General features: G+C 41.8%; 1 protein-coding gene across 1 annotated transcript; it reads left to right on the top strand.

Moving 5' to 3' along the window:
• Window positions 1–4,351: 4,351 nt before the first annotated feature.
• On the top strand, window positions 4,352–12,000 carry LOC143617343 (protein NEN4-like). The gene is made up of 5 exons (XM_077089935.1): window positions 4,352–4,874; window positions 4,974–5,037; window positions 5,144–5,230; window positions 11,579–11,746; window positions 11,904–12,000. Exons 1-5 carry the CDS (start codon window positions 4,405–4,407, stop codon window positions 11,991–11,993), a joined length of 879 nt encoding a protein of 292 aa, XP_076946050.1. The 5' UTR covers window positions 4,352–4,404; the 3' UTR covers window positions 11,994–12,000.
• The last annotated feature ends 769 nt before the right edge of the window (window positions 12,001–12,769 follow it).

The following is a 12,769-nucleotide window of genomic DNA, read 5'->3' as shown; positions in this document are numbered from 1 at the left end:
AAAAGGTGAAAATAAAATAGAAATTTGTGATTACGAAACACTTTTTTAATTTGATGTTGTTTGGTTCTATTAGATCTGACTCGGTCCCAAGATTTTCAGTAAAGGTGTTGGTATATCTAATACACAATTTAAATGATAAGTTTAGTTAGAAAAAGATTAAAAAAGGAGATGTAAAAGTGTACTTGCTTTAACAATGGAAAGAGGTTCCTTCAGCGGTCCAGCTTTAGCTCTCTGTTCATCAGGGGAGCAATAGCCGAAAACGGTCGCTGATATCACATCAATTGAGGAGCAAAACGAGGAATCCATCCAAGGAGGGTTCATATTTGATTAGTTAGTTGGTAAGGTAAATAATAGTGGTGTTCAAAGTCGGATATCCGAACATTTTGGATAGTGGATTTCATTATCCAAATTCATCCGAAATTTTGGATATTCAAACTTCGAATATTCATTCAGATATTGAAACAGATATCTGAATTTTGAAAAAAAAAATAATTATGATTATATTAAAAAAATTTAAGAACTGCATTTAAAAATATTTTAGATATTGAAATATTCCAAAAATTATCCAAAATATTTGAAAATTTGTCCAGAACATCCAAAAATTATCCAAAATATCCAAAACTTATCCGAATTTTATAAATAATATTTATTATTTAATAATTAAAAAAATCTCGGATAGTTCGGATATCTGAACTATCCAAAAATTTTCAAAATCACTATCCAAATATGAAAATTCAGATATCCGAATTTTTGGATAACTCGGATTCAGATTTTCTGATATTTTGGATACGGACGGATTTTTTTAACATCCTTAGTAGCTCTCCCACCACCAAAATTTGAGTGAAAATATATTATAAATCAAGAATTTTTTTTTCCTAATTCTGTTTTACCATATCAAACATCTTCATCTTCTCATTCAACATCAATCGAATGCTAACTGATTCAAACCAGCTTTACCCATTCAGATGTTTTTCTTTTTGGAATCAAGGGGTTTGAAGTATGACCGAATCAGATGTCACCTCTTAATGGTTCCATTAAGATGCTAACAAAAAGCCTCAGCTTTGTTAATATTTTATTTTCAAACTCAATCGCAAACATGCCCTAACTTAAAGAATCGCTTGATAATTTTTAGGACCTACAGTTAGGTTGACAGTGGTTTGGAAACTAGTTACATCGTCAAGGTTGAGGTTGAAAATATCAAGACTCGTCTTTTTTTTCAAACTATGAACTTTATAAACAAAGAACAAACACCCGTGCGCTACCTCCACAAGCCAGAGCGCAACACACAATGCCAAAACAAAAAAAAATTACATGAATTCAAATCTACACCAACTCTCAACCAATCTAATGACCTAAACTTGGACCTGCTTTTGAACTAAAAAAAAACCTAAGGCATTTTAAATCTCCTATTATCTCTTCCAAGCTTACATCCTTGCCATCGAACACCTTTTCATTACACGCTTTCCAGACTCTCCAACATGCAATTATGATTATCCCATATAACACCTCTGTCTTGGTATCTCCAAGTTTGATGATCTTATGAAGCCCCAAAACGTCTCTTACCGAAAATCCGAAAATAGGAGATATTTTACACCATCGACTAATATGTTCTCAAACTACCGTCGGGACCAAACTGTAACATCTCGAATTTTTCGTTTACGTTTAAACCGACTGGGAATAATTTAGATTTTCATTATTAAAATATATATATATATATATATATATATATATATATATATTTAAGTTTCTAATGTTCAATTTATACCCCTCATACTTTATATAATGTCTAAATCCTTATTTAAAACATAAAAAGTTCAATAATGGACCAAATATCAAACTACAGGGACTAAAAATGTAAAAAATGAAACTTTCCCCATTGTGGCCCAGGGCGCTGCGCGACGGGACCACCCTAGGTGGCCGCGCGGCACGACGGGGTACCTACACAGATCGTTTAAGCCTTAGTTCGTTTTCTAGTTCGTTTAAGGTATAAAATCATTTATTTTAGGCATGTTAGAGTGAATTAAGGTCCAAGTAAACATCATACAACTAAAATACCATTCCTAATTCGTTTTCCCTTGTCCAATATCAGATCTTTGTGAATAAATCAAAGATTCTTTCCTTAAATCGCATATACTTGCTTAAACGGGCCAAAAAGTCCATATTTGGTTCGTTTTAGCTATTCTTATATAAACACATCATAGTTCCCTGCTGTAAACCTTAAACTAACCCTACTACATCTCCTACAGCCATCACCTACCTCTGCTCATTCTCAAACCCTTCGGTTTTTGCATATTCGTTAAAGACACAAGCCTTGACGTTTGACTTTGCTTATACGTTGATCTTTGACTTGTTATATCTCATGATCCTTTCACTTCCCGGGTAAGTTGTAAACTGTAAAATTGTTCATACATATTCCCTAGTCAATAACCTTCAATCAATTTATGAGATTGAAGGGTATTGACTGGTCAATTGCTTTAAAACTTGATAAAGGGTAAAACAATCAACAACTTTAACTTCTCGTTTTCTCATAATTCTGGTCGGATTCAATGTTCGGTCCAGAAGACTTTTCTTCTCGTAATTAAATTTTAAGGCTACTGCCCAAAACCCAACTTCCGACTCGAAGTTCGGATTCTGGTCAGTAACATTAAAATCAACATAACTAGAGTTCTACTCATCCGTTTGGATTGATTCTAGCGGCATTAAGTTTGTTTTTATTTCTAGTTTCATATCACAAAGTTTCAGATTTTGATCATTAATCTCGTTGGACGTGTATTGGATGACTCGCTTAAACCTTACTCGTTTATCATATTTATTAATCACTTGCCTTCTATCTAAGGTGAGTTTGATCATTCCCCTTTTTATACACTATTTTCAAATGTTTTGAGGATATATGCGTACTTATTCATATTTTCTATCTATATATATACACAAAATCGCAAATATAATTATTGTGTGAATATCAGTTGAATGTTATTTGTTATTTGCTACATGTTTAATTGTTTACTTAATAACGTTCGGAGATGTCCAGCATATCCCCTTGGAGAAGGTTCTCATTATTATGATCATACGACCATCTTAGTAATCGGAGCCCGATTCGCTTGGCAAAGGTAAAACGACAACCTTAGTCATTGTAATCAATGCCCGATTCGCTTGGCAACGATTTCATTGGCACACACGATTTGGTTATATGCATGTTTGTTATAATTCGATTGATTATTATCACATGGTTGGTTTGCGCATTTATCATTTATCATTTATCAACTATATATATATATATATGCTGTTATTTAATGTTTCAAAATTGGTGATCATCTCACTCAACATGTGTTGTTGACAAACTCCATTTTCTACGCATATGCAGGTTGCTTAGATTGAAGTATGGATATTTAGTCAAGACCATAGGTTATATTGAAGACAAACTTAAATTTAATTGGTTGTATCTATTTATTTGAATTGTATCGTTGTATTTGATTATTGTGTGTGTTATTTGAACAAAATAATTAATTAGATATTGTCATTTATATTTATGATAGTATCTTCGAGCTGTGAGCAATCGGATCACGACCCGGCATTTCCGCCTTAGGTTGGGGTGTGACACAAACATCCCGTGGTGATATTACCCGCTGATTCCAACCCCAACTCGCTAAGACACAAGCTTTATCCAAAATCGTTAGATTTCTCTGCTCAAGCGTTTCCTAAGTAGGAATTCTGTCTATTTCGGCCCTCCACACATGAATGTTACACTTTGTGGACACATATTTACTCAACTTCAAAACATAATTGTTCCCCACTATTTTAGTCTTGCACCCGCCAGTTAATTGTTATCCCCATTTTATTTGTTTTCAAATATTTTATAGTGATTATACCTTAATTTACAAATAAATCAAAAAAGTTAGTGTTATTTAATAAGTTAAATCTGAACAAAGAATATACCAACGCTTTAGAATGTTTTAAAGCAACATAAAAACGTGATCCACTCCTTTGGGTAAACCTAAACCAAAAGGATTCAAACTTACGTAAGACAAGAGTTAACTAATTTCTTGCATGAATACACTTTGCTTCCATTTGAGGGCTACTTTTGTAAATTTAGACCTAAAAACAACACAAAAACATTCTCCTCGTCAACATGAGCATACATACAGTAAGGAAACGTAAATTCCCCTCAATACAAACCCACAACACAATCCGAGGTTTCCTGTTCCTTCTTACCTGGAAAACCTCCATTGTTTCAAACTATTGTTTAACTTTAACTACAAGTCAATCAACCATCCCTACATGCATTTCATGTCTTCATGTATATATACATTATATGCACAATACATACAGTACATTCATCTTTCAATATCAATCTCAATCAGAGTTCATAAGTTATATTTATTTAATTAATCATTAATCATTCGAGAAATGTCAAATGAGATTGTATTCTTCGATTTAGAAACAAACGTTCCGAAAAATCCTGGGCAAAAGTTCTGGGTGCTCGAATTTGGTGCGATGGTGGTGTGCCCACGAAAGCTAGTCGAGCTCGAGAGCTATTGCACGTTGATCCGGCCGGGTGACTTGTCGGTGGTCGGGGTGAATCCCGCAAGGTGTCATGGGATATCTCGAGGGACGGTTATAAACGCGCCGTCTTTTGAAGAAGTTGCTGATAAAATATTTAACATTTTGAATGGTAGGATATGGGCTGGGCATAATATTAGAAGGTTCGATTGTGTAAGGATTACGGAAGCGTTTAAGGAGATTGGTCGGGCTGCGCCCGAGCCTGTAGCGTTGATCGATTCTTTACCGGTTTTGTCAGATAGGTTTGGTAGACGAGCTGGTGACATGAAGATGGCCTCATTGGCTAACTATTTTGGTCTTGGTGAACAAAAACACAGGTAAATAGATACCATATATATAATGTGTTTAATTATATTTTTATGACATTAAAGAGAAGTGAAAGAGTTGATCAATATGAATGCTTTGTTGATATTCAGGAGTCTTGATGATGTTCGGATGAATCTTGAAGTTGTTAAGCATTGTGCGACCGTGTTGTTTCTGGTAATTAACAAATCGAAACATGTGTAGCTTTAACTTATTTATGTATTTCAATGTTGGTTTTACATATTGTTTAATTAATGCTAATTTTTCCATGAAATAATTCAAGGAATCGGCGCTTCCTGGTGTTCTTGAGGATCAATGGCAGCATGATAGATCTCCGAGCATCGCAACCCGAAGCAGAAGCAATGTAATGGTATGATTCTTAGAACTCTTTATAGATTAGGTGGTTTAGAAAAAATCACTTGCAAAATTTAGATGGTTTTTGAAAACAATCGTGCATCTAAGAAATTTGTGCCTTTTGAAGAAACGTGGATCTACTCACCGGTAGCAGATCTACTTTCCTCGGGTGTGATTATACTATTTCACCGATGGTTCTTCTGGATCTGTGTTCTTCCACCTACAAAATGAACAGCGCCGTTACTTACCCCTCAGAAAGGGACAGAGGGGTCCTCTTTGGGGTAACCCTCCGGCGTGAGAATCAGTAAATGTAGGAGAAGATGATAATGTGTGTAAGGGAATCTCAAGAGTATTGCTTAATAGCTGAATACCCTCTGATTGTGAGACTGTGTGTTTGTATGTAACTGACTGTGAGTGAATGTAATTCAATATGATTGAATGTAATATCACTGCCTGTAACTGTCAATGATTGAGTATGAATGTGCCATCAAAGTGGAGTTGATGCTGTATTTATAGTGCTAGGGTTTCCACTGGTTGGGCTCAACCTCGTTGGCCTCCTTCAATCGCACTGCGCCACGTGTCCTCTGGGACACCTGGCGCCTTCTCGTTGGTTGTAATCACGTGGTAGCACATGTGTCATGCTGAGTTGTCGACCTTTCATTTGGCAGCTGTCAACATCAGCATATTCTTACTCCTTAAAAAGATGCCTTCTGGAAGGTTGTCTGACGTGCACAATCAAGGTTGCCCTAATCCTGATTTGGATAAGGACGAGGTCGATTATGTGCATGTGTGATATGCGCCAATCCTGAGGGTGCGCGAGGTCTTCTCTTTATTCTCACGCGCAGATATTTCATGCGCAGATGTGATATGCGCCGCGCGCTGGTGCGCCGTGCGCATATGTGATGCGCGAGCATATGTGTGCCTTGGCAGATGTGATATGCACGAGCATGTGATATGCGCCGCGCGTTGATGCGCCGCGCGCATATGTGATGCGCGAGCATATGTGTGCCTGGGCAGATGATGCCTGAGCATGTTTTGTATGCGCCATGCGCATAGGTTTTGGCTTTGTGCCTTCATAATGTGTTTATCTTGTGGGTTGACCCGCCTTGCTCGGTGTTGAGGCGGGTACATACCTCTTCAAGCCCCCCCAGTCTAATGTGTGTCTTATCTCGCGCGAGCGCGGTAAGATAGATATTAGACTTACTGATTTTGGTCTTTTAATGGGGTTTTGTCGTTTTCCTGGTTGTTTCCATCGTTGCGCGAAGTTCTATCCATTTGGTTGAAACGAAGGGTCCAAACACGTGGTTGGTTGGTGGTGTCGTGCGCCGTAAACGTGTCAGACGTTTCGTGTGCTCGAGGTGCTACAGTTGCCTTTCATGTCCCCTCGCACAGCTGTCTGGAACACGTGTCGCGCTCTCATTGGTTTCCACCTGCGAGTGGGGGCGCGTCTCTGCTCCGTGGCAGGTCCGTTACGTTTTTATGTCCCCTCAACAGTGTTAGGGACACGTGCCGCGCCCTCGTTGGCTCACACCTGCGAGTGGGGGCACGTGAAATCCCATCAGTTACCACTTTTCTCTCTCTTGGGCCTATAAAAGCAGGCCCTTAGGAAATTTTTTATCTTCATCTTCATTGTTGCTAATTTTCGAGTTTCTGCCTTTCATATTCTGAATTGAGTATTTTCATCGTTTCGAAACTTCTATTATTTGCTGCTGCAGTTGTATGTCTGATAGTTCAGACTCGTCTAACCCCTCAATTACCTCTATTGCCTCTCGAAGACGCCGTGTGAAATCTGTGGTGATGTCGACATTGAAGCAAAAGGGGAAGGGGAAGAGGGTTGTTGAGACCACATCGGAGGAAGTAGGGAGGACCAAAGCCACCAAAAGGTGGAATGAAATTCCCTGCAAATTGAGGCAGGCCGATCTCGACAGCCTCATCGCCTCTCAGGGTTTTCCCACCCTGTTTGGCTGCATGTTGCCTGGGGCCGGGCAAACGGCGGCGGACCCGCCTGCCGGCTATATTTCATTGTACACCCATTTTTTCACCCACTGCAACCTTCGTCTTCCGATGACAAGGTTTGTAGGCGCGGTGTTACGTTTTTTCGGGATTCATATATCCCAAGTCCATCCGTTTGGACTTGTGCGCATGACTCATTTCGAGTTCATGTGCAAATCACAGCGCGAGGAGCCCACCCCTCGGCGCTTTCAATTTTTTTACAAGCCCAAGATCCAAGATTCTTGGATCTCCTTTATTCCTCGCAGTCAGAAGGTGAAGTGCTCCACTGTTTCATTCAAGAGCCTTCATGACTGGTCTGAGAGGTTTTTTTACATAAGGGCTGGTGTAATCCCCATCCGCATGACGATGAGCGCGATCGATTCTGCGCCCGCGGATGCGGATGTTATTAAAAACCCAACCGGCGCCTGGGTTAAGAAACTGACCGCCGAACCATCCCCCGCGAAGAAAATTTGCGAGGAGGCGCTGGTGGGGGTCGGCATGAGTAAGCTATGGGCCGACAGCGCGCTTGAGCCCGTTATCCAAGTCGACGGGTTGTGTAAGTTTATTTCATTGCTTTATTTATTTTTCTGCGCGAACATAATTCTTTTGCTGATATCACTTGACTTGTTTTTGCGCAGTCACCAAGGATTATATCCTTGCCGCTTATGATGATCAAGTGGAGGGTGGCTCCGTCGCGCTTGGCGCTGGGGAGGTTGGTTTCCCAGATCGCTTCGATGACATGTTCATCCCAGTGGATCTGGATTTTGACTTTGACAGTGACGCGCCTGGTAAGCCTTTGCACTTATGCTCATTCCTTTAGAATACCCAAGTTTATTAACAGTTCTGTTGCTTGTTTTTGCAGATGCGCTTGAAAACTACGAGCTGGAGCTCGCGGAAGAGGAGGAGGAGGAGGAAGAGAAGGCGCCCCTATTAAAGCGCAAAGCTAAGGGGAAATCTGGCGCAGGGGCCAGTAAGAAACAGAAGAAAGATGACACCCCTGTCGCTCATCCCCATGCTCAAACGAAGGGACCTAAGGAAACCCAGGTGTTTACCACCAAGGTTTCTTTAGCTTCCCTGCCTGTGAGAGTGGGCAGACCTCCTGTCCACTTGAGGTATGGTGGCGTCACCTCCTCCGTTCGCGCGGCTGAAGAGAGAAGCAGTGCCGCGCCTGCAATAGGTATACTTTGCTTGTCTTCATCTGATTGAATTGTTATTAAACCTTTGCTCCTTTGAATGTTTGCAGAACCGGCGACGGTCACAGATCAGCCGCAGGCGCCACAAGGTGCTGAGGCTGCGCCGGGGGCTGCTTCGAAGTCCCCTGTTCTACCCTCTGAAAAGGGTAGAATGAACTTTATGGCGATGTTCGCCGCGCGAACAGAATTGCGCCAAGGTATGTTTTGCACATTTGTCTTCTGAATTTTTCTTTTGGATTCAGTCATAAACCATATTTCCTTGTTGATTTGTTCATAGGAGTTGTAGCTGGCGCACAAGTTGCTGGTGACACTCCTGGCGCCGTTGCCGGCGTCGCTGGTTCTGCTCCTGCTCCTGCTAGTGCTGAGTCTCCCCTTATTGGGATTACCAAGGAGCAGGAAACCGTATTGCGCGCCGAACTGGCGGCGTCGAGACCTCCCTCGCCTCCTCCTACGCGCAGCCCTCCCCGCGAGACTGGTTTGGAGCCCTCCAGGTCGCAGGAGAAGAGGCCTATTGAAGAAGATGAGGAGGATGAGGGGGCTCAAGCTGAAGACTCCTTGGGAGACCGCGCCAGCCCTGCGATGCCACAAGAGTTCGCTGCGCAAACTTCAGGTGGTGCTGGCGCTGACTTTTCTGCTTCATCCCCGCAGGTATGTTTTAATTTGTTGCTCCGCTGCGCGTACCTCCATATAAGTATGTTCTATGACTTAGAACATTTCTTGTGTTTTGCAGGGAAGTGACCACGTTTACCGCCCGAGATGGAATATTAATGAAGACAGTTCCTTCCAATCCATGGGCGTATGCGAGGACTTCTGGGCTCATGCCGTGCCTCCTACTGAAAGGAGGTATCAGGAGGAGCGCACCCGCGCGGACTTGCTGAACGACCATATTTTCGCTGGGTCGGCTTTCTTCGCTGCTTCCCAAGAGCTTCGTCGCGATTATATTAAAGTACGCGATGCTCTTGTGGAAGCCCAGCGAGAGGCTAAGGTGGCTGCCTGGAACCTTTCTGATGCTCGCCGCGCGAGCTGAGAAACTCCAGGCGGAGCTCAGCGAAAACCGAGCAAGTGCCAACACCGCCTTTATTAAGCGCGGGCATGAGCTCCAAGCTGCGCGGGAGAAGCAGCAGGCGGCGGAGGCCGAAGTTGCCAAGTACGCGCGGAGAGTGCGTGTCTTGGAACAGCAGGCGGAGGCGCGTGACCAAGCTATCGTCCAGAGTATCACTGAGAAATCATCACTGGAGAGCGAGGTTGCGCGCCTGAAGAAGGAGTTGGCGGCCGCGCAGGCCGATAGAGATGAGGCCTTGGCGACGGCAGCGTCCAGCCAGGAAGCACTTGATGCTGCGCAGGCGGAGAAAGAAAAAATTTTGGCGGCAGCAACGTCTGATAAGGAGGAGCTAGAAAAGACCAAGGAAACTGTTGAGTTATTAAACTCCCAGGTTCCCGCCCTCGAGACGTCTGTTGCTGGCCTCGCGCAGGATCGCCAATGGCTGGTGTCACAGGGCATGACTCGTTGCGCTTTGGCGATGAAATATTCCGCCGAGTTTCAGGCCCTTGTGATGGACTGCAATGCTGCCGCGCGCTTGGTGGGCCGAGCTGAAGGGTTTACGGATGGGTATGAATACGGCATGTTGAAGAAGAACCCATCCGAGTACCCTTACAAGAGCGACGCGGCCTGCGCGGACATGGCCGCGGTGGGGGAGAAGTATATGAATACTCCCACGGATGGCGCCAATGAAGAAACGTGGATCTACTCACCGGTAGCAGATCTACTTTCCTCGGGTGTGATTATACTATTTCACCGATGGTTCTTCTGGATCTGTGTTCTTCCACCTACAAAATGAACAGCGCCGTTACTTACCCCTCAGAAAGGGACAGAGGGGTCCTCTTTGGGGTAACCCTCCGGCGTGAGAATCAGTAAATGTAGGAGAAGATGATAATGTGTGTAAGGGAATCTCAAGAGTATTGCTTAATAGCTGAATACCCTCTGATTGTGAGACTGTGTGTTTGTATGTAACTGACTGTGAGTGAATGTAATTCAATATGATTGAATGTAATATCACTGCCTGTAACTGTCAATGATTGAGTATGAATGTGCCATCAAAGTGGAGTTGATGCTGTATTTATAGTGCTAGGGTTTCCACTGGTTGGGCTCAACCTCGTTGGCCTCCTTCAATCGCACTGCGCCACGTGTCCTCTGGGACACCTGGCGCCTTCTCGTTGGTTGTAATCACGTGGTAGCACATGTGTCATGCTGAGTTGTCGACCTTTCATTTGGCAGCTGTCAACATCAGCATATTCTTACTCCTTAAAAAGATGCCTTCTGGAAGGTTGTCTGACGTGCACAATCAAGGTTGCCCTAATCCTGATTTGGATAAGGACGAGGTCGATTATGTGCATGTGTGATATGCGCCAATCCTGAGGGTGCGCGAGGTCTTCTCTTTATTCTCACGCGCAGATATTTCATGCGCAGATGTGATATGCACCGCGCGCTGGTGCGCCGTGCGCATATGTGATGCGCGAGCATATGTGTGCCTTGGCAGATGTGATATGCATGAGCATGTGATATGCGCCGCACGTTGATGCGCCGCGCGCATATGTGATGCGCGAGCATATGTGTGCCTGGGCAGATGATGCCTGAGCATGTTTTGTATGCGCCATGCGCATAGGTTTTGGCTTTGTGCCTTCATAATGTGTTTATCTTGTGGGTTGACCCGCCTTGCTCGTTGTTGAGGCGGGTACATACCTCTTCACCTTTGCAAAAGCAAATTAAAGGTGTGTGTGTGACAAAGATTTCAACAATTCTCTGAGGTGCCAAATGAATTCATCAATTTCGTTTGCACCAATTCAAAGAGAAAATATTGTTTAGGGATTCATCAGTTTCGGTTACGTCAGTTCAAAAGAAGACATACAAACTTGCTACGGGGAATCTATTTAAAAATACTTGGTGTGGTGATCAATTCACTTGACACCCCCAGCGAATTCGTGAAATCTTTGTAAGACATGGCTTAATTTCGTTTGTGTAACGAGCGAATGTGAAAGCGGTTTTTTTAAACCACTGGTCATACCAAAAAAAGAAAAACAAAATCATGTTTCTTCATTAATTAAGTATGCTACATTTTTAATTTGTACTTGTTACTATGATGCTAATTATATGTCTATAATTAATATGCTGTAATTCTAAGGAACCAAACATATCAAGCACAATTAACAAAAGATGGCATCAAGTGGCAACGCCAACTATGACAACAAGAAGTAGGAGCAAACCAAAAGAGGAAGAAGCAAGTCGGAAATCTCCTACAGTACTCAATCATCGTCGAGCCGTCCCCTATCCAACCGAAAGTCTTGGACAGGTTCGGTATAGTTATTACAACCCCATTTAATTTTTCTAGTGTCAAACTGGTGAATCAAGCGCGTAACTGAATTTCACCAATTTTGACCCTAGAAAGAACAAGATTCACAATTATATATAATCTCTACTCACTTTTCATTGCTCTTCGCTCAAAACAGATGACAGAAAAGGTGAAAAACATGTTGCGAGATGCACGAAAAACACCATTAAATAATCTTCTCAAGCATTCTCAGAGGCTGCTAAGATGAAACTAATATTTCAAGACCGCTCGATCTAGTTCAAACTTTAAATTGGATTTTGTTTGAACTTCAACATTAGAATTGAAGCTTACAATAAGTTACCTTGCTTGTTTCTTTGATTCATTAATTCTTCGATTGTTTATTCTACATTTAAATTAACTATTTCATCTTTGTAACACCTGTAGGTTATCTATTAAACCAATTTTTAAGATTCTTTAGTTGCTTAATCCTCTTGAAAAAAATATTGCAAACCTTTCAATTGATGTGTACTATAATAAACACGTTTTGAATATTAAATGTAAAATGCTTTGTGATATAACACAGATAACATTGAAAACTAAAATACAATTAAAATACCGATTCTATCTCTAAAGTTAAGCTCAAAACACCCGTAATACAAGATCAATAGTGGCGAAGCTTGGAGGAAAACGCAGGGGCTCAAAAATGTTGGATGAAGCGGGTAAAACTAGGGGCGGGGCGGGACTCCCCGGGTCTCTATTAAGCTTCGCTTGTGAAGATCGATGATTGTCACCATTAAAAAAAATCACAAATCCATCTATAGTAGTCATTTGCTCGCATTTTTCACTATGAAATCCGTTATTTACATTTATAAAAAACGTCTAATTTTGTTATCGAATTTGTTATTGGCACTAGCCAGACGTTATTGGATTTGAGTCTGTTGAGTTTTTAACCGCTAAGCTTTGCGACTGAAAATGCTTTGTCGATCTAGATTTAATTTGTAGATGAAAAATGCTTAGATCTTTATATTATTCCTATATATATAA

Source organism: Bidens hawaiensis, unplaced genomic scaffold (genome assembly GCF_021521415.1).
Source record: "Bidens hawaiensis isolate Kalapana, Puna unplaced genomic scaffold, B.hawaiensis_p1.1 tig00053977_1, whole genome shotgun sequence".
In the NCBI taxonomy this organism is placed as follows: domain Eukaryota; kingdom Viridiplantae; phylum Streptophyta; class Magnoliopsida; order Asterales; family Asteraceae; genus Bidens; species Bidens hawaiensis.
Note: the sequence above shows the minus strand (reverse complement) of the source record. Positions and strands in the feature narration are given on the sequence as shown.

Coding starts and splice junctions, on each gene's coding strand:
- LOC143617343 (XM_077089935.1), top strand. CDS start 4,405: ATGTCAAATGAGATTGTATTCTTCGATTTAGAAACAAACGTTCCGAAA. Junction 4,875..4,973: donor CTTGGTGAACAAAAACACAG/GTAAATAGATAC, acceptor GTTGATATTCAG/GAGTCTTGATGATGTTCGGA. Junction 5,038..5,143: donor GTGCGACCGTGTTGTTTCTG/GTAATTAACAAA, acceptor AAATAATTCAAG/GAATCGGCGCTTCCTGGTGT.